Raw genomic sequence first — 18719 nt, 5'->3', positions numbered from 1 at the left:
CTGTATTTTCTTTCACCTTTGGCAGGTTCCTCTCCGCCCTGCTCACCACACTGTTCTCGTGATCACACTCTCTCATGCTTCTGGCTCCCTGTATCAAAATATGGGCCAACAGGGAGACATGAGAAACTTCTCTTACCTTTTTAAAGAAGTTCTGGTTCTAAAGATTGCTTCTGATTTTAAGAGTGTGAGGGAAAGAAGGTCAAGGGAAGAAAGACTTTGTCCCCCTTGCACATTCTTATGACCTGTTTCTCCTCTTGAGCAAATTTTTCAAAGGATGCTAATCATTTCTACAATGAAACGTTTTTGTGGTTTGCTTTTGGAAATCAAACATCAAGTAGCAGCATCTGGCCTGCAGCCTGTTCTATTAACTCACACCTGCTTGTTACATCCATCGTATCAGTACAGGAGCTTGACAAATGTGTTCTTGTGACATCCTGAATAAATATATGCTTTAAGGGGTGCCTGGGTGTCTCAGTCAGTTAAGCATCCTACTCTTGGTTTCGGCTCAGGTCACCATCTCACGGTTCCGTGAGTTCGAGCCCTGCATCGGGCTCTGTGCTGGCAGTGTAGAGCCTGCTTGGGATTCTGTCTCCCTCTCTCTCTCTGCCCCTCCCTCCCTCACACTATCTGTGTCTCTCTCAAAATAAGTAAATAAACTTAAAAAAAAAAAGTATGTTTTAATTATGCAGTAAACTTGAACTTGCAAAGAAAAGACAAAAGAAACCTTATTTTATCTTTTAATTTTTATTTATTTATTACTATTTTTTAAGATTTTACTTTTAAATAATCTCTATACCCATTGCAGGGCTCGAACTTACAGTGCACAAAGAGTCACATGCTGTAGTGAACGAGCCAGTCAGGCGCCCCCAAGAACCCCTATTTTAATTTTTCCATTAAAAAAAAAAACCTTATCAGAGTTTTTTTTAACCTGTATGCCTTTTCATTCTTTTTCATTTCACCTGAAAACAAGTTTGCAAAACAAGTTTAGGGGCCCACACACATAGCTTGAATACTAAACTCATATCAACGGCAGGACAACTTAATTTTAGTGTGACCTTCCACTTTAAGAAAGCCACATATGAGAGAGCTTAATTTATTTTAAAATATCAGTTAAGATGAATAAACCCATTGGGGCACGTGGGTGGCTCAGTTGGTTAAGCCTCCGACTCTTCAGCTCAGGTCACGATCTCATGGTTTGTGGGATCGAGCCCCGAGTCGGGCCCTGTGCTGACAGTGCTGAGTCTGCTTGGGATTCTCTGTCTCCCTCTCCCTCTGTCTCCCTCCCCAGCTCATTCTCAATCTCTCTGTTTAAAAAAAAAAAAAAAAGCAATAAAGCGATTTAACAAGAAACAAATTTTAAAGATTGAGGAAATAACTTTGGGGGAGAGTCCCCTTCCAGTGTCCTGGAAATCCCAATGACAACAACGGGGAATTCTGCTTTTGCTGAGGTTTATCCTGTTCACTTGTTTCCCTCCATGAATCATTACTAAAGGACAGCAGTGTCTCAGGATGGCCCAAAAGTAGGTGACCCAGGACAGCCCCTGTCCTCGAGGCTGTGCATTATGTGAGAAAACGACCACCTTTCCTCTACCTTCTGTGCCCACACCCCTCCCCCTCCACTTCCTGCAGAAGGAGAAGCTTTTCTCCTCACTGCTGGTTCCATCCACTTGCTTTCTTCAACTCTCTCTCCTCCTTTTGAATCTCTTCCCCACTCCTGTTCCCTTCCTTTCCAGCCAAAACCTGTGCACATCTCCCCTATTCTGAAAAACCCCTCTTTGCAATATGCTGTCACCTCAAGTTACTACTGTCCACGTTCTGTCCCTACCAATCACCTTGAACAAATACCCTGAGGCTTCTCAAACACGATCGTGCATGTGAATCACCTGGGGAACAGTGTTAGAACACATATTCTGAGGGCACCCGGGTGGATCAGTCCGTTAAATAGCAGACTCTTGATTTCCCCACAGGTCGTGATCTCGTGGTTTCTGGGTTCCCGCCCCGTGATGGGCTCTGCACTGACAGTACAAAGGCTGCTTGGGATTCTCTCTCTCCCTCTCTGTGCCTCCCTGGCTCATGCCCACACACTCTCTTTCTCAAAATAAATACATAAAATTAAAAAAAAAAAAAAAAAAAAAAAGAGGGGCAGGCAGCTTCCATATGTGTCTCTTACATGTCTCTATCTCCGCCAATCTGGGGCCAAAATAAGATGGCCGTAAATTAGACATATGAAGTCTGAGAACACGGTGGTGCTGGGACAACTGGCTAGTTATTTGCAAGATATAAACAGTGAAAGTTAAGGGGCGCCTGGGTGGCTCAGTTGGTTAAGCATCTGACTCTTGGTTTCGGCTCATGTCGTGACCTCACGGTTGGTGGCCATCAAGCCCCCGCCAGGCTCTGTGCTGACAGTGCAGAGCCTGCTCGGGATTCTCTCTCTCCCTCTCTGTCTCTGCCCCACCCCACCGTATGCAAGTGTGTGCGCACACCCTCTCAAAATAAATAAACATTAAAAGAAAATTATATAGATATGTATGTATATATATTTACACATACGTATGTGCTGATATATATCAACACAGAGGTATTAACATATACATATGCATGGAAAGAGAGCGAGAGGGCCAAGTAGTAGCTAAGGTGCCCACTGGGGTTGAACTGGCTTTGGACCTCGAGACAGCTGGATTGGATTCACACCAACGCACTTTGAGAGTTGACTACTCCCCGGAAGTTTACTTCTTCGTCTCTCCAGCTGCCTCTGCACTTCTGTGCCCGGGTGTACTGGTCTTGTTCCATCTCCTAGAACTAGGACTTCAATGTAAAACTTACTCCTTCACAATAACTCTGTTCCCTGTCAGCCTTTTGTGAGTTTTTGCTGACTTTATTCAAGGCTTCAGGGGCACTGTGATGATCCCTTAGATTCCCTCAGTCTTTTCGCTGCCTGATTTCCAGAAAGCCTTGGTGCCAGCCAACATCCAGCCCTGTGGATGTCTCTGTCATGAGATATGTTGTATCTATGTATGGATGTGTATATGTATGTACACATAAATGTGTATATAGTATATTATGTATTATATACTATATTTTATATTATAGATATACTAGATTCTGGCTCCCTGAATATTGAAAACTCTAGGAAGATATTCTTCAAAAAGTTAACAGTGGCTATCTCTACATAGTAGAGGCTCCAATGACTTTTATACTGGTCTTCATGCTTTTCTGAATTTTCTGAAATTGTTGCAAGTGTGTACTACTATTATAAGAGAAAAAAATCAGAGTTTTTTTTTAATTTTACTTTTTCTTATTTATTTTTATTTTTTATTTTATAGAGAGAGTGCATGCACACAAGCAGGGAGAGGGGCAGAAAGAGAGAGGAAGAAAATCCCAAGCAGGCTCTGTGCTTTGTGCGTGTGGAGCCCGACACAGGGCTTGAACTCACGGACCTTGAGATCATGACCTGAGCCAAAATCAAGAGTCAGGTGCTCAACTAACTGAGCCACCCGGGCGTCCCTGGCTATTGTTTTCAATTTTAAAGGAGAGGGGCATACTAGTGATAACAACGTAATATTTCTCCGGGCCTGTCCACACCCGCTCTGCAGAATCTCAGCTCAAATTCATCCCACACGGAGGAGTATGCAGGCTGTGTTCCACATGGGACCTGAAACCACTATCTTGGCTACCATGTGGGTCTCCTATTTGCTGCCTCTCCTGCGGGGATGTCCCCTGCCAGTATCCCCAAGGGAAGCCCTCCTCACACGGTCCTGAAAGAGCTCTGCACTGTTGCTGGGTTCCTGCCAGCCTCTCAGCCAAGGGACTGAAGGTCTCACAAGGCCACTATCACCTATCTTTACCCAAATTGACCTTCTCTGTTGACTTGCCCTTTGTGCAGAGGACAGTGTGAACTTCCAGAGCTGGGAGTGACTTCTTCTCCCCTTTCTCTACCTCTGATAGAAAGGAAGTGAAAGATAAATAAACAGGATTAATGTCCAAACCAATCCTGCGGTTCTCCCTCCTCCTCGTGTCAAAGAGAACAAAAGATCCCTGTGTTCCTGCCTTCCTGGAAATGTCACTGCAGAGCCCTTAAGAGGCTACCTGTGGGAGCTAAGAGCTGGGGGGGACCACACAGGCAGAGATGAAAGAAAGCTGTCTGGCTCCCAGTCAGCTACTTTGGTGGAGTTGGGGGGGGGGGAGGTGGGACCAGACTGAAGTACCCCAAGTAGGCACCCCGAACTGACTATGACAATTGTCCCGACAGTTCCAGTTCATCGGAGGAGATGTGCCAGGATACCCTCCCATCCCTAGAACGCAAGCTTGCTGTGTATGGTCAGCCCCTTTCAGCGGACTCCCAATGAGTGTGTCCAGGCAGAAGAACACTACCAACGCCAGAAATTATGGCCTCATATCATGGTCTCTGCATGACTGAACAACCTCAGGATGGTGAATGCAGGTATCTGGGCTCAAGCCTCAGAAAGCTTACACTAAAAAACCACTGGATACATCTGTTACCAAAAAGAAAAACATAACACTTCAGTATCTACTACAAACTGGCCAGCCACAGGCTGGACCTGCTGGCTTACAGCTACATTTTATTTAAACTACTCATTATTGGCCTGCTTGGGCTTAAAATTTTTAAAAAAAGTTTTTAACGTTTATTTATTGTTGAGAGACAGCGAGACACAGAGCATGAGCAGGGGAAGGGCCAAGAGATGGAGAGACACAGAATCCGAAGCAGGCTCCAGGCTCTGAGCTGTCAGCACAGAGCCCGATGCAGGGCTCGAACTCACAAACCGCGAGATTGTGACCTGAGCTGAAGTCGGATGCTTAACTGACTGAGCCACCCAGGTGCCCCTAAATTTCTTTTTTTTTTTATATCATTTACCAATATTTAAAAATCAGGAGAATTGGGCACCTGGGTAGCTGAGTTGGTTAAGCGTCTCTTTTTTAAAATGTTTATTTATATCTGAGAGAGAGAGAGAGAGGCAGTGCACAAGCAAAGGAGGGGCAGAGAGACAGAGAGACAATCAGAAGCAGGTTCCAGGCTGTCAGCACAGAGCCTGATGCGGGATCCGAACTCACAAACTGTGAGATCATGACCTGTGCCGAAGTCAGCCATTTAACTGACTGAGCCACCCAAGTACCTGATGCATCCGACTCTTGATTTCGGCTCAGGTCCTGATCTCAGAGTTCGTGGGATGGAGCCCCACAGGAGGCTCTCCGCTGATGGTGAGGAGCCTGCTTGGGATTCTCTCTCTCCCTTTTTCTCTGCCCCTTCCCTGCTGGTGCATGCACTCTCTCCCTGTCTCTAAATAAATAAATGAACATTGAAAAAAAAAAGGAGAATTAAAGAGAAATGAAAACATAGTCCCCACAAAGACCAGTGCGTGAATATTTACAGTAGCTTTGTCTTTGCCGAAACAAAGACACCCGAATCCATCGACAAACAAAGAACCCGAATCCATCGACAGGTGGATGGATCAACAAATCGTGGTATATTCATCCCAGAAAGCACTACCTGACATTTTTTTTTAAATGAATTATACACACATTATGATTTGAATCTCAAGGCCATTACGCTGAGTGAAAGGCACCAGAAAATAAAAGCATATACCACATGATTCCATTTGTATAGTATTCTAGAAAATGCAAGCCAGTGTGTTTTGACAGAAAGCTGATCAGTGACTTAAGGGTGGAGGGGAGGGAGTAAAGGACTGGAAAAGTGCACAGGGAAAACTTCCAGGCAATGGAAATGTTTTCTTTCTTTCTTTCTTTCTTTCTTTCTTTCTTTCTTTCTTCTTTCTTCCTCTAAATGTTTTTTTAACATACATTAAAAAAAATTTTTTTTAACGTTTATTTATTTTTGAGAGAGAGGGAGAGACAGAGTGCAAGCGGGGAGGGGCAGAGAGGGAGACAGAATCTGAAGCAGGCTCCAGGCTCCGAGCAGTCAGCATAGAGCCCGACAGGAGGCTCAAACCCACAAACTGCAAGGTTATGACCTCAGCTGAAGTTGGAGGCTTAACTGACTGAGCCACCCAGGCGCCCTTTTATTCATTTTTGAGAGACACAAAGAGACAGAGCAGCAGTGGGGTAGGGACAGAGAGAGAGGGAGACACAGAATCTGAAGCAGGCTCCAGGCTCTGAGCTGTCAGCACAGAGCCTGACGCAGATTTCAAACTCATGAACTGCTAGCTCATGACCTGAGCTCAAGCCAGACGCCTAACTGAGCCACCCAAGCAATGCAGAAATGTTCTGTTTCTTAATTGTAGTGATGGTTGTATACATACATCAAAATTCATCCCTGCCTGGCTCAGTCAGTTGAGCATGGGACTCTTGGTCTTGGGGTTGTAAATTTGAGGTCCACATTGGGTGTAAAGATTGCTTAAAAAAAAAAAACTCGGAAGATGGCGGCGTAGGAGGATGCTGAGCTCAGCGAGTCCTGCGGATCACTTAGATTCCACCCACATCTGCCTAAATAACCCAGAAAATCGCCAGAAAACTAGCAGAACGGATTCTCTGGAGCCAAGCACAGAGAGGCCCACAGAAGAGGGTAGGAAGGGCGGAGAGGCGGTGCACGCTACACGGACTGGCAGGAGGGAGCCGGGGCGGAGGGGCAGCCTGCCGGCAAAGCAGAGCCCCCGAGTCTGGCTTGCAAAAGCGGAGGGGCCGGACGCAGTGTGTTCCGACAGCAAGCGGGAATTGACATCTGGGAGGTTATAAGTTAACAGCTCTGCTCAGAGAGCGGGAAGGCTAGAGGACAATGGGAGGGAGAGTTGTTGAGCCCCGGACGACAGAGCACAGCTTGGCAGGGAACAAAGGCGCTCGCCAGCGCCATCTCCTTCGCCCATCCGCCAGCCAAAATCCCAAAGGGAACCAGTTCCTGCCTGGGAACTGGCTTACACCGCACAAACACCGAACGCTGTGCTTCTGCGGATCTGACTCCCTCCTGGTGCTGCAGGGCCCCTCCTGAAGCGGATTGAGAGGCCTGAGAAAATTAAAACTTAAAAGCTTAAGTTACAGGAAACTGAAACCTAACCAAGCTTAACCAGCTTGTTCCGCTTCTGTACAATTGCTTGGCGCGCCCATGTATTCCTGATCAATCATTGTTGCCTGGCACATCCGTATATTCCTGATCAACCATTGTTACTTGGCACATCCGTGTACTCCTGATCAATCATTGTTGCCTGGCACATCCGTGTATTCCTGATCAATCATTGTGATACCCGTACCCCCGGTTGTGGTCTGACCTAAAGGCAGGAACCAATCGAATACTGTTAAGTGTCCAACTTTAAACACCAACCAATCGCAGCTCTGTAACTGTGGAAAATTCCTGATTTCCCCATGACTTGTTTGTACCTGTCTATAAAAGGGGTGTAAAAACCTCTCTCAGGACCTCTCGGCGTCACCGGCAACGAGGGCGCAGAGGTCCAGGTTCGAACCTGCAATAAATGACCCTTGCTGCTTAGCTTTGACTCTGGACTCTGGTGGTTCGTTTTTGGGGGTCTCTTAGACTCTGGGCATTTCATTTGGTGCATTGGCTGGGAAGGCCCCCCCCCCAAACCCACCAGACCCCAAGTCAACGGGTCATTTCTGAGACCGATCGGTGAGTGAGCCGGCTCTGTCTGTGTCTGTGTCTGTGTCTGTGTCAGTTGTCTGTCCGTTTCTGGCTCTCCCGCGCGGGATCTGTATCAGTGACTGACCTAGCCCTGGCGGACGCGCTATAGGGAAGTCAGTCGGGACCAGTAGGAGACGTCCTCTGGCTCCCGTCTGGCGCACTATTTTGGCCCATCAGAACTCTTTGTTCGGGTTACGGACACCCGTTCTGTATCTGGTCTCTTCTCCAAGGCACTTTCTGTTTGCCGCCGCGCTTGCGATTTAACTTGTCTTCTCTCCCCTGCAGGTATATCCAACTCGTTTCCGGAACATAAGCTAACTTGGCTCATTTATTTTTTCCTATACAGGCTATGGGACAGAACCAGAGTACACCTCTCTCCCTTCTTCTAGCTAATTTCAAGGATGTCCAGGCTGGAAGAAGAGAGAGAGGCCATAACCTAAGCCTGGACATCCGCCGGTCGAGACTCATCACTTTCTGCCAGTCTGAGTGGCCCACTTTTGGGGTGGGCTGGCCTACTGAGGGCACTTTTTGTTTGCCTATAGTTGCCAAGGTCAGGGCCACCCAGACCAGACCAGGTTCCCTACATCCTCGTCTGGCAAGATCTTGTTAAAAACCCTTCACCCTATCTTCCCCCTCCCCTTGCACCCCAGGCCCTGCCCGAAGCGGCCGCCCCACCTGTTGCCCCTCTGGTTGCCCCTCAAGGGGAACGGGGGCGGGGGGTGGGAAGCAGCAGCTGTGCCAGAACCAGGGAGGCTACAGGCAGCAGCCGTGCCAAGCCCTATTGAAAATGTAACCAACCTTAAAGGGCCAGCCGGCCAAACTCGCCAGCGCACCCAGTGTGAGCCAAGCTCTCGCCTCCCTGACTCCACTGTAGCCCTACCCCTGCGGGAAATAGGACCCCCCGATGAAACGGGCAATCCCCGACTCCAGTATTGGCCCTTCTCCACCAGTGACCTATATAATTGAAAAACCCAAAATGCTCGGTTTTCTGATAACCCTAGAGATCTTATAGCCCTCCTAGAGAGCATAATGTTCACCCACCAGCCTACCTGGGATGACTGCCAACAGCTTTTGCGAATCCTGTTCACCACGGAAGAAAGGGAGAGAATTCAACTTGAGGCGCGGAAGCTGGTCCCCGGGGAAGATGGTCGACCCACTGTTAACCCTGACCTCATTAATGCTGCATTTTCCCTGATTCGGCCTAATTGGGACTACAACACGGCAGAAGGTAGGGGACAACTGCTCATTTATCGCCAGACTTTAATGGCAGGTCTCCGGGCTGCAGCACGCAAGCCCACCAATTTGGCCAAGGTGTACTCGGTAATACAAGGTAAGACAGAGAGCCCTGCCAACTTTTTAAAAAGATTAATGGAAGCCTTTAGACAGTACACTCCCATGGACCCTGAGGCCCCTGAAAATCTGTCTTTTGTAAACCAGGCTGCCCCTGACATCAAAAAGAAACTCCAAAAAGTAGAGAATTTAGAAAAAAAACAGATCCAGGATTTACTCCGCATTGTTCAGCGGGTATATAATAATCGGGACGCTCCAGAGGATAAGCAGAAAACTCGCCCCCCTAGGCGCCCCCTAGACAAAGACCAATGCAAATACTGTAAAAAAAAAAAAAAAAAAAAAAAAGAAAAAAAGGACATTGGATTCGTGACTGTCCCAAAAAGAAGCAACTGCGCTCGGGGTCAGAGCCATGGCAAACCAAAGCGGCCCCCATCCTATTTACCCAGAACTCAGGAATTCCTGGGGTCTGCGGGATTCTGCCGGTTGTGGATCCCAGGTTTTGCTGAAATGGCCAAACCCCTTTACGCAGTCTCTAAAAACCAACCATCATTTGAATGGTCTGCGGAAGCTGAGCAGGCATTCCAACAGATAAAGAAAACTCTCCTATCGGCCCCAGCTCTAGGACCGCCCGATATCTCTAAGCCCTTCCACTTATATGTGGATGAGCATAAAGGCATAGCCAAGGCAGTGCTAACCCAGCATCTAGGTCCATGGCCCAGACCAGTGGCCTATCTCTCAAAGAAACTGGACCCTGTAGCCGCAGGATGGCCCCCTTGTCTCCGGATAATAGCGGCTACAGCCCTAATGGTTAAAGACGCCGATAAGCTGTCCCTGGGTCAAGAGTTACATGTCACCACACCCCACGCCATCGAAGGAGTACTCAAGCATCCCCCCGATAGGTGGATGAGCAATGCTCGGATGGTCCATTATCAGGGACTCCTGTTAAATCCCTTGCAGACCACATACACCCCTCCCCGAACTCTAAACCCGGCCTCGCTGCTACCCGACCCTGACCTGGACTCCCCGCTCCATGACGGTGCCGACATCCTAGCGCAGATCCATGGAACAAGGAAAGACCTACAGGACCGGCCGTTACCTGATGCTGAGGTCACCTGGTTTACTGATGGAAGCAGCTTCGTCCATCAAGGACAGAGGTATGTGGGGGCAGCAGTGACATCTGAGACTGAAGTGATATGGGCAAAGGCTCTGCCCCCAGGGACTTCTGCCCAAAGGGCAGAACTAATTGCATTGACCCAAGCATTAAGAATGGGGCGGGACCGCAAAGTGACTGTATATACAGACAGCCGGTATGCCTTTGCCACGGCCCATATACATGGGGCAATATACCGTGAGAGGGGACTACTCACTGCTAAAGGCAAAGACATCAAAAATAAAGATAAAATTCTGGCCCTATTGGCCGCTATTTGGGCCCCTAAAAAATTGGCCATAGTACATTGCCCGGGTCACCAAAAAATAACTGATCCAGTCTCTCGAGGGAATAACCTCGCTGACCAGACTGCACGCCAGGTAGCACAAAACCCCATTCAAGTACTCCCTGCGCAGCTACCAGACCCAGGGCCCCGAGATTTACCCCCAGAGCCTGAATACTCAGAAGATGATCTTATTTGAATGCGCAAGCTCCCCATGACCCAAGTTACAGATGGATGGTGGAGGGACTCTAGAGACCGCCTTATCCTTCCCGAAAAATTGGGCCACGCAATCCTGACAAAAATACACCACTCTACCCATTTGGGGCCCCGAAGACTTCAGGATCTCCTCAGACGATCTCAACTGGTATTAAGAAACATCTCTGACCAGACGGAAAGGGTTGTGACAGCCTGTTCCACATGTCAACTCCAAAACGCGCACCCACACACCACAGCCCAAGGCCACCGAAAAAAAGGAACCATACCAGGAGCCCACTGGGAAGTGGACTTCACCGAGGTAAAGCCCGGCAAATATGGTTATAAATACTTACTAGTGTTCATAGACACTTTTTCAGGATGGACTGAAGCCTTTCCAACCAAGAAGGAAACGGCGCAGATAGTAGCCAAAAAGATCCTAGAGGAAATCCTGCCCAGGTATGGTTTTCCAGTCATGATAGGGTCAGACAATGGACCTGCATTCGTCTCTAAGGTAAGTCAGGGATTGGCTTCTGTACTTGGGGCAGATTGGAAATTACATTGTGCCTACCGGCCCCAAAGTTCAGGACAAGTAGAAAAAATAAATAGAACATTAAAAGAGACCCTTACTAAATTGACTATGGAGACTGGCGCTAATTGGGTAAAGTTACTCCCCTACGCTCTGTACAGGGTTCACAACTCCCCATACAAGTTGGGCTTTACACCCTATAAAATCCTGTTTGGCCGACCCACACCTATCATACCTACCTCATCATACCTACCTCATTCAATTAGACCAAGATAACAGCCTCTTGTCTTCTCTCAGGGCTCTACAGCGGGTTCATGAGGCCGTGTGGCCTAAACTAAAAGAACTGTATGAGACGGGGCCCCCACCCACTCCTCATCAGTATCGTCCAGGAGACTGGGTCCTCGTCAAGTGACACTGGCAGGAGAACCTTGAACCCAGGTGAAAAGGACCTTACTAAATCATCCTGACGACTCCCACCGCCATCAAGGTAGATAACCTCCCCACCTGGATTCACCACACCCACGTGAAGCCTGTCGACCCGCTGTCTGACCTCGTGGGACACACTGATAAAAATACTACTTGGACTGTAGACCGGAGTAAAAAAAAAAAAAAACCCTCAAACTAACCTTGCGCCGTGCCTCCCCTAGACATGTTCAAGATAGTAACCCTTGTCCTACTAGCCCTCAACCTCAACCTCCTGGAGGGAGGACTAAATGCCCCCGTTGACAAACAGAAATTGTACGGAGCTCTGTATAGAAGGCCCTGTGATTGCAGAGGTGGCGTAGTTAGAACCCTTACCCTGCCACATGGTAACAGGCTAGTAGCCGGCTCTGTAGGAAGGGGTGGTCACTATCAGCGAAGATACACTCAAACCCAAGACTGTGGGACCACAATTGCTCACTTAACCCAGACCTATGACATCACAGGACCCCCAAAACAGCAGTGATTATGTGTTGACAAACCTAAGCCCCTGCCCCCCATAGCAGAATGCCCTTGCTCTACTTTCCAGGAGTCGATGCATAGCTCTTGTTATGACTCCTATCAGCAATGTATAGGGCCAGACAACTCCACTACCTACTTTACAGCTATCCTACAGAGTAACAGGGCAGCAAAAGCTAGTGATAATAATATACAACTTCAAGCTGGCTGCCGTGGCTCAGTTGGAAAAGCCGTCCGCCGGAACCCCATGCCCATCCCTAGTTTAAACTTTGCAACTGGCAGATCCAAACGAGCTGTGGTTTTTATCCCCCTCCTGACAAGCCTAGAAATTACAGGTGCATTAACTACCGGGACAGCGGGATTAGGAGTCTCCATACACTCCTATCTGGGACTCTCTCGGCAACTAATTAACGATGTCGAGGCCTTGTCAGGGACAATCCAGGATCTGCAAGATCAACTAGATTCCCTAGCAGAAGTGGTGTTACAAAATAGAAGAGGGTTAGATCTGCTAACCGCAGAATAAGGTGGCATCTGCTTAGCCCTACGAGAAAAATGTTGCTTTTATGCCAATAAATCAGGAATAGTTCGGACCAAAATTAAATAGCTCCAAGAGGACCTCGCACGCCAAACAAAATAATGAACTTTATTAGAGATAGATTAAACACCATTCAGGTTATGGTCCTTAGACCACAGTATCAGCTCCTCGACATGGAAAGCGAGTTTGATTAGGTAACACTGTAGGACCCAAGATTGGGTCCTCAGGTACTTGAGAAAGGGGGGAATGAGAGGCCTGAGAAAATTAAAACTTAAAAGCTTAAGTTACAGGAAACTGAAACCTAACCAAGCTTAACCAGCTTGTTCCGCTTCTGTACAATTGCTTGGTGTGCCCATGTATTCCTGATCAATCATTGTTGCCTGGCACATCCGTATATTCCTGATCAACCATTGTTACTTGGCACATCCGTGTACTCCTGATCAATCATTGTTGCCTGGCACATCCGTGTATTCCTGATCAATCATTGTGATACCCGTACCCCCGGTTGTGGTCTGACCTAAAGGCAGGAACCAATCGAATACTGTTAAGTGTCCAACTTTAAACACCAACCAATCGCAGCTCTGTAACTGTGGAAAATTCCTGATTTCCCCATGACTTGTTTGTACCTGTCTATAAAAGGGGTGTAAAAACCTCTCTCAGGACCTCTCGGCGTCACCGGCAACGAGGGCGCAGAGGTCCAGGTTCGAACCTGCAATAAATGACCCTTGCTGCTTAGCTTTGACTCTGGACTCTGGTGGTTCATTTTTGGGGGTCTCTTAGACTCTGGGCATTTCAGGATCACCGAAGGATAAGCCAGCTGAGCCTGCCCCTCCCGCCCCGGGGCACCTTGCCGATCCACCCCAGCTAATACGCCAGATCCCCAGCACCAGAGGCCTAGCAACGTGCAAGTAGCCCAGACAGGCCACGCCACCCCACAGTGAGGTAGAGAAAGAAAAAGTACACACCAGTCTGACTGTGGCCCCAGCAGTGGGCTGGGGACAGACATCAGGTCTGACTGCGGCCCCGCCCACCAATGCAAGTTACTCAAGACAGCACAGGGGAAGTGCCCTGCAGTTCCGCACCACTCCAGGGACTATCCAAAATGATGAAACGGAAGAATTCCCCTCAAAAAAAACCTCCAGGAAATAACGACAGCTAACGAACTGATGAAAAACTATTTAAACGATATAACAGAAAGTGAATTTAGAATAATATTCATAAAATTAATCGCTGGGCTTGAAAACAGTATAAAGGACAGCAGAGAATCTATTGCTACAGAGATCAAGGGACTAAGGAACAGCCAGGAGGAGCTAAAAAATGCTATTAACGAGCTGCAAAATAAAATGGAGACAACCACAGCTCGGATTGAAGAGGCAGAGGAGAGAATAGGTGAACTAGAAGATAAAGTTATGGAAAAAGAGAATCTGAGAAAAAGAGAGATAAAAAAAAATCCAGGAGTATGAAGGGAAAATTAGAGAACTAAGTGATGCACTAAAGAGAAATAATCTACCCATAATTGGTATTCCAGAGGAGGAAGACAGAGGGAAAGGTGCTGAAAGTATACTTGAAGAAATAATAGCTAAGAACTTCCCTGATCTGGGGAAGGAAAAAGGCATTGAAATCCAAGAGGCACAGAGAACTCCCTTCAGACGTAACTTGAATCGATCTTCTGCACAACATATCATAGTGAAACTGGCAAAATACAAGGATAAAGAAAAAATTCTGAAAGCAGCTAGGGATAAACACGCTCTAACATATAAAGGGAGACCTATAAGACTCGTGGCGGATCTCTCTACTGAAACTTGGCAGGCCAGAAAGGAATGGCAGGAAATCTTCAATGTGATGAACAGAAAAAATATGCAGCCGAGAATCCTTTATCCAGCAAGTCTGTCATTTAGAATAGAAGGAGAGATAAAGGTCTTCCCAAACAAACAAAAACTGAAGGAATTCATCACCACTAAACCAGCCCTACAAGAGATCCTAAGGGGGATCCTGTGAGACAAAGTACCAGAAACATCGCTACAAGCATGAAACCTACAGTCATCACAATCACTCTAAACCCATATCTTTCTATAATAACACTGGATGTAAATGGACTAAATGCACCAACCAAAAGACATAGGGTATCAGAATGGATAAAAAAACAAGGCCTATCTATTTGCTGTCTACAAGAGACTCATTTTAGACTTGAGGACACCTTCAGATTGAAAGTGAGGGGATAGAGAACTATTTATCATGCTACTGGAAGTCAAAAGAAAGCTGGAGTAGCCATACTTATATCAGACAAACTAGACTTTAAATTAAAGGCTGTAACAAGAGATGAAGAAGGGCATTATATAATAATCACAGGGTCTATCCATCAGGAAGAGCTAACAATTATAAATGTCTATGCGCCAAATACGGGAGCCCCCAAATATATAAAACAATTACTCACAAACATAAGCAACCTTATTGACAAGAATGTGGTAATTGCAGGGGACTTTAACACCCCACTCACAGCAATGGATAGATCATCTAGACACATGGTCAATAAAGAAACAAGGGCCCTGAATGATACATTGGATCAGATGGACTTGACAGATATATTTAGAACTCTGCATCCCAAAGCAACAGAATATACTTTCTTCTCAAGTGCACATGGAACATTCTCCAAGATAGATCACATACTGGGTCACAAAACAGCCCTTCATAAGTATACAAGAATTGAGATCATACCATGCATACTTTCAGACCACAATGCGATGAAGCTTGAAATCAACCACAGGAAAATGTCTGGAAAACCCCCAAAAGCATGGAGGTTAAAGAACACCCTACAAAAGAATGAATGGGTCAACCAGGCAATTAGAGAAGAAATTAAAAAATATATGGAAACAAACAAAAATGAAAATACAACAATCCAAACGCTTTGGGATGCAGCAAAGGCAGTCCTGAGAGGAAAATATATTGCAATCCAGGCCTATCTCAAGAAACAAGAAAAATCCCAAATACAAAATCTAACAGCACACCTAAAGGAAATAGAAGCAGAAGAGCAAAGACACCCCAAACCCAGCAGAAGAAGAGAAATAATAAAGATCAGAGCAGAAATAAACAATATAGAATCTAAAAAAACGGTAGAGCAGATCAACGAAACCAAGAGTTGTTTTTTTGAAAAAATAAACAAAATTGACAAACCTCTAGCCAGGCTTCTCAAAAAGAAAAGGGAGATGACCCAAATAGATAAAATCATGAATGAAAATGGAATTATTACAACCAATCCCTCAGAGATACAAGCAATTATCAGGGAATACTATGAAAAATTATATGCTAACAAACTGGAGAACCTGGAAGAAATGGACAAATTCCTAAACACCCACACACTTCCAAAACTCAAACAGCAGGAAATAGAAAGCTTGAACAGACCCATAACCAGTGAAGAAATTGAATCAGTCATCAAAAATCTCCCAACAAATAAGAGTCCAAGACCAGATGGCTTCCCAGGGGAGTTCTACCAGACATTTAAAGCAGAGATAATACCTATCCTTCTCAAGCTATTCCAAAAAATAGAAAGGGAAGGAAAACTTGCAGACTCATTCTATGAAGCCAGTATTGCTTTGATTCCTAAACCAGACAGAGACCCAGTAAAAAAAGAGAACTACAGGCCAATATCCCTGATGAATATGGATGCAAAAAATTCTCAATAAGATACTAGCAAATCGAATTCAACAGCATATAAAAAAAATTATTCACCATGATCAAGTGGGATTCATTCCTGGGATGCAGGGCTGGTTCAACATTCGCAAATCAATCAACGTGATACATCACATTAATAAAAGAAAAGATAACCATATGATCCTGTCAATCGATGCAGAAAAAATATTTGACAAAATTCAGCATCCTTTGTTAATAAAAACCCTTGAGAAAGTCGGGGTAGAAGGAATATACTTAAACATCATAAAAGCCATTTATGAAAAGCCCACAGCTAATACCATCCTCAGTGGGGAAAAACTGAGAGCTTTCCCCCTGAGATCAGGAACACGACAGGGATGTCCACTCTCACCCCTGTTGTTTAACATAGTGTTGGAAGTGCTAGCATCAGCAATTGGACAACAAAGGGAAATCAAAGGCATCAAAAGTAGCAAAGATGAAGTTAAGCTTTCACTTTTTGCAGATGACATGATATTATACATGGAAAAGCCGATAGACTCCACCAAAAGTCTGCTAGAACTGATACATGAATTCAGCAAAGTTGCAGGATACAAAATCAATGTACAGAAATCAGTTGCATTCTTATACACTAATAATGAAGCAACAGAAAGACAAATAAAGAAACTGATCCCATTCACAATTGCACCAAGAAGCATAAAATACCTAGGAATAAATCTAACCAAAGATGTACAAGATCTGTATGCTGAAAACTATAGAAAGCTTATGAAGGAAATTGAAGAAGATATAAAGAAATGGAAAAACATTCTGTGCTCATGGGTTGGAAGAATAAATACTGTTAAAATGTTAGTACTACCCAAAGCTATCTACACATTCAATGCAGTCCCAATCAAAATTGCACCAGCATTCTTCTCGAAGCTAGAACAAGCAATCCTAAAATTCGTATGGAACCACAAAAGGCCCCGAATAGCCAAAGTAATTTTGAAGAAGACCAAAGCAGGAGGCATCACAATCCCAGACTTTAGCCTCTACTACAAAGCTGTAATCATCAAGACAGCATGGTATTGGCACAAAAACAGACACACAGACCAATGGAATAGGATAGAAACCCCAGAACTAGACCCACAAAAGTATGGCCAACTTATCTTTGACAAAGCAGGAAAGAACATCCAATGGAAAAAAGACAGTGTCTTTAACAAATGGTGCTGGGAGAACTGGACAGCAACATGTAGAAGAATGAAACTAGACCACTTTCTTACATCATTCACAAAAATTAACTCAAAATGGATAAAGGACTTGAATGTGAGACAGGAAACCATCAAAACACTAGAGGAGAAAGCAGGAAAAGACCTCTCTGACCTCAGCCATAGCAATTTCTTACTTGACACATCCCCAAAGGCAAGGGAATTAAAAGCAAAAACTATTGGGACCTTATGAAGATAAAAAGCTTCTGCACAGCAAAGGAAACAATCAACAAAACTAAAAGGCAGCCAATGGAATGGGAAAAGATATTTGCAAATGACACATCGGACAAAGGGTTAGTATCCAAAATCTATAAAGAGCTCACCAAACTCCACACCCAAAAAACAAATAACCCAGTGAAGAAATGGGCAGAAAACATGAATAGACACTTCTCTAAAGAAGACATCCAGATGGCCAACAGGCACATGAAAAGATGCTCAACGTCGCTCCTTATCAGGGAAATACAAATCAAAACCATACTCAGATATCACCTCACGCCAGTCAGAGTGGCCAAAATGAACAAATCAGGAGACTATAGATGCTGGAGAGGATATGGGAAAACGGGAACCCTCTTACATTGTTGGTGGGAATGTAAACTGGTGCAGCCACTCTGGAAAACAGTGTGGAGGTTCCTCAAAAAATTAAAAATAAAGCTACCCTACAACCCAGCAATATCACTGCTAGGAATTTACCCAAGAGATACTGGAGTACTGATGCATAGGGGCACTTGTACCCCAATGTTTATAGCAGTATTCTCAACAATAGCCAAATTGTGGAAAAAGCCTAAATGTCCATCAACTGATGAATGGATAAAGAAATTGTGGTTTATATACACAATGGAGTACTATGTGGCAATGAGAAAGAATGAAATATGGCCCTTTGTAGCAATGTGGATGGAACTGGAGAGTCTTATACTAAGTGAAATAAGCCATACAGAGAAAGACAGATACCATATGTTTTCACTCTTATGTGGATCCTGAGAAACTTAACAGAAACCCATAGGGGAGGGGAAGGAAAAAACAAAGAAAAAAAAGAGGCTAGAGTGGGAGAGAGAGCCAAAGCATAAGAGACTCTTAAAAACTGAGAACAAACTGAGGGTTGATGGGGGGGTGGGAGGGGGGGGGTAGGTGATGGGCATTGACGAGGGCATCTTTTGGGATGAGCCCTGGGTGTTGTATGGAAACTAATTTGACAATAAATTTCATATAATAATAAAAAACTCATCAAGTTGAACACTTAAATAAATGCACTTTATTATACATAAAGTCTACCTCAATAAGATAGAAAAATTAAAAACTGGCAACATTTTTATATGAC

At 45.4% G+C, this 18719-nt stretch overlaps 1 protein-coding gene and 1 long non-coding RNA gene across 5 annotated transcripts in view; one reads left to right on the top strand and one right to left on the bottom strand.

Moving 5' to 3' along the window:
* Window positions 1-18719, bottom strand: part of LOC132681662 (uncharacterized) — an 87395-nt gene that overhangs the window by 31362 nt on the left and 37314 nt on the right. The window lies entirely within an intron of this gene.
* On the top strand, window positions 8867-10622 carry LOC145715562 (uncharacterized). Its single transcript, XM_081795887.1, has 3 exons — window positions 8867-8933; window positions 9390-10047; window positions 10421-10622. Exons 1-3 carry the CDS (start codon window positions 8867-8869, stop codon window positions 10422-10424), a joined length of 729 nt encoding a protein of 242 aa, XP_081652013.1. The 3' UTR covers window positions 10425-10622.

The sequence above is a fragment of the Panthera onca genome, chromosome A1 (assembly GCF_046562875.1).
Source record: "Panthera onca isolate mPanOnc1 chromosome A1, mPanOnc1 haplotype 2, whole genome shotgun sequence".
NCBI classification, from domain to species: domain Eukaryota; kingdom Metazoa; phylum Chordata; class Mammalia; order Carnivora; family Felidae; genus Panthera; species Panthera onca.
This window is presented reverse-complemented; position numbering and strand designations above follow the sequence as displayed.

Coding starts and splice junctions, on each gene's coding strand:
- LOC145715562 (XM_081795887.1), top strand. CDS start 8,867: ATGGCAGGTCTCCGGGCTGCAGCACGCAAGCCCACCAATTTGGCCAAG. Junction 8,934..9,389: donor GGTGTACTCGGTAATACAAG/GTAAGACAGAGA, acceptor TGTGGATCCCAG/GTTTTGCTGAAATGGCCAAA.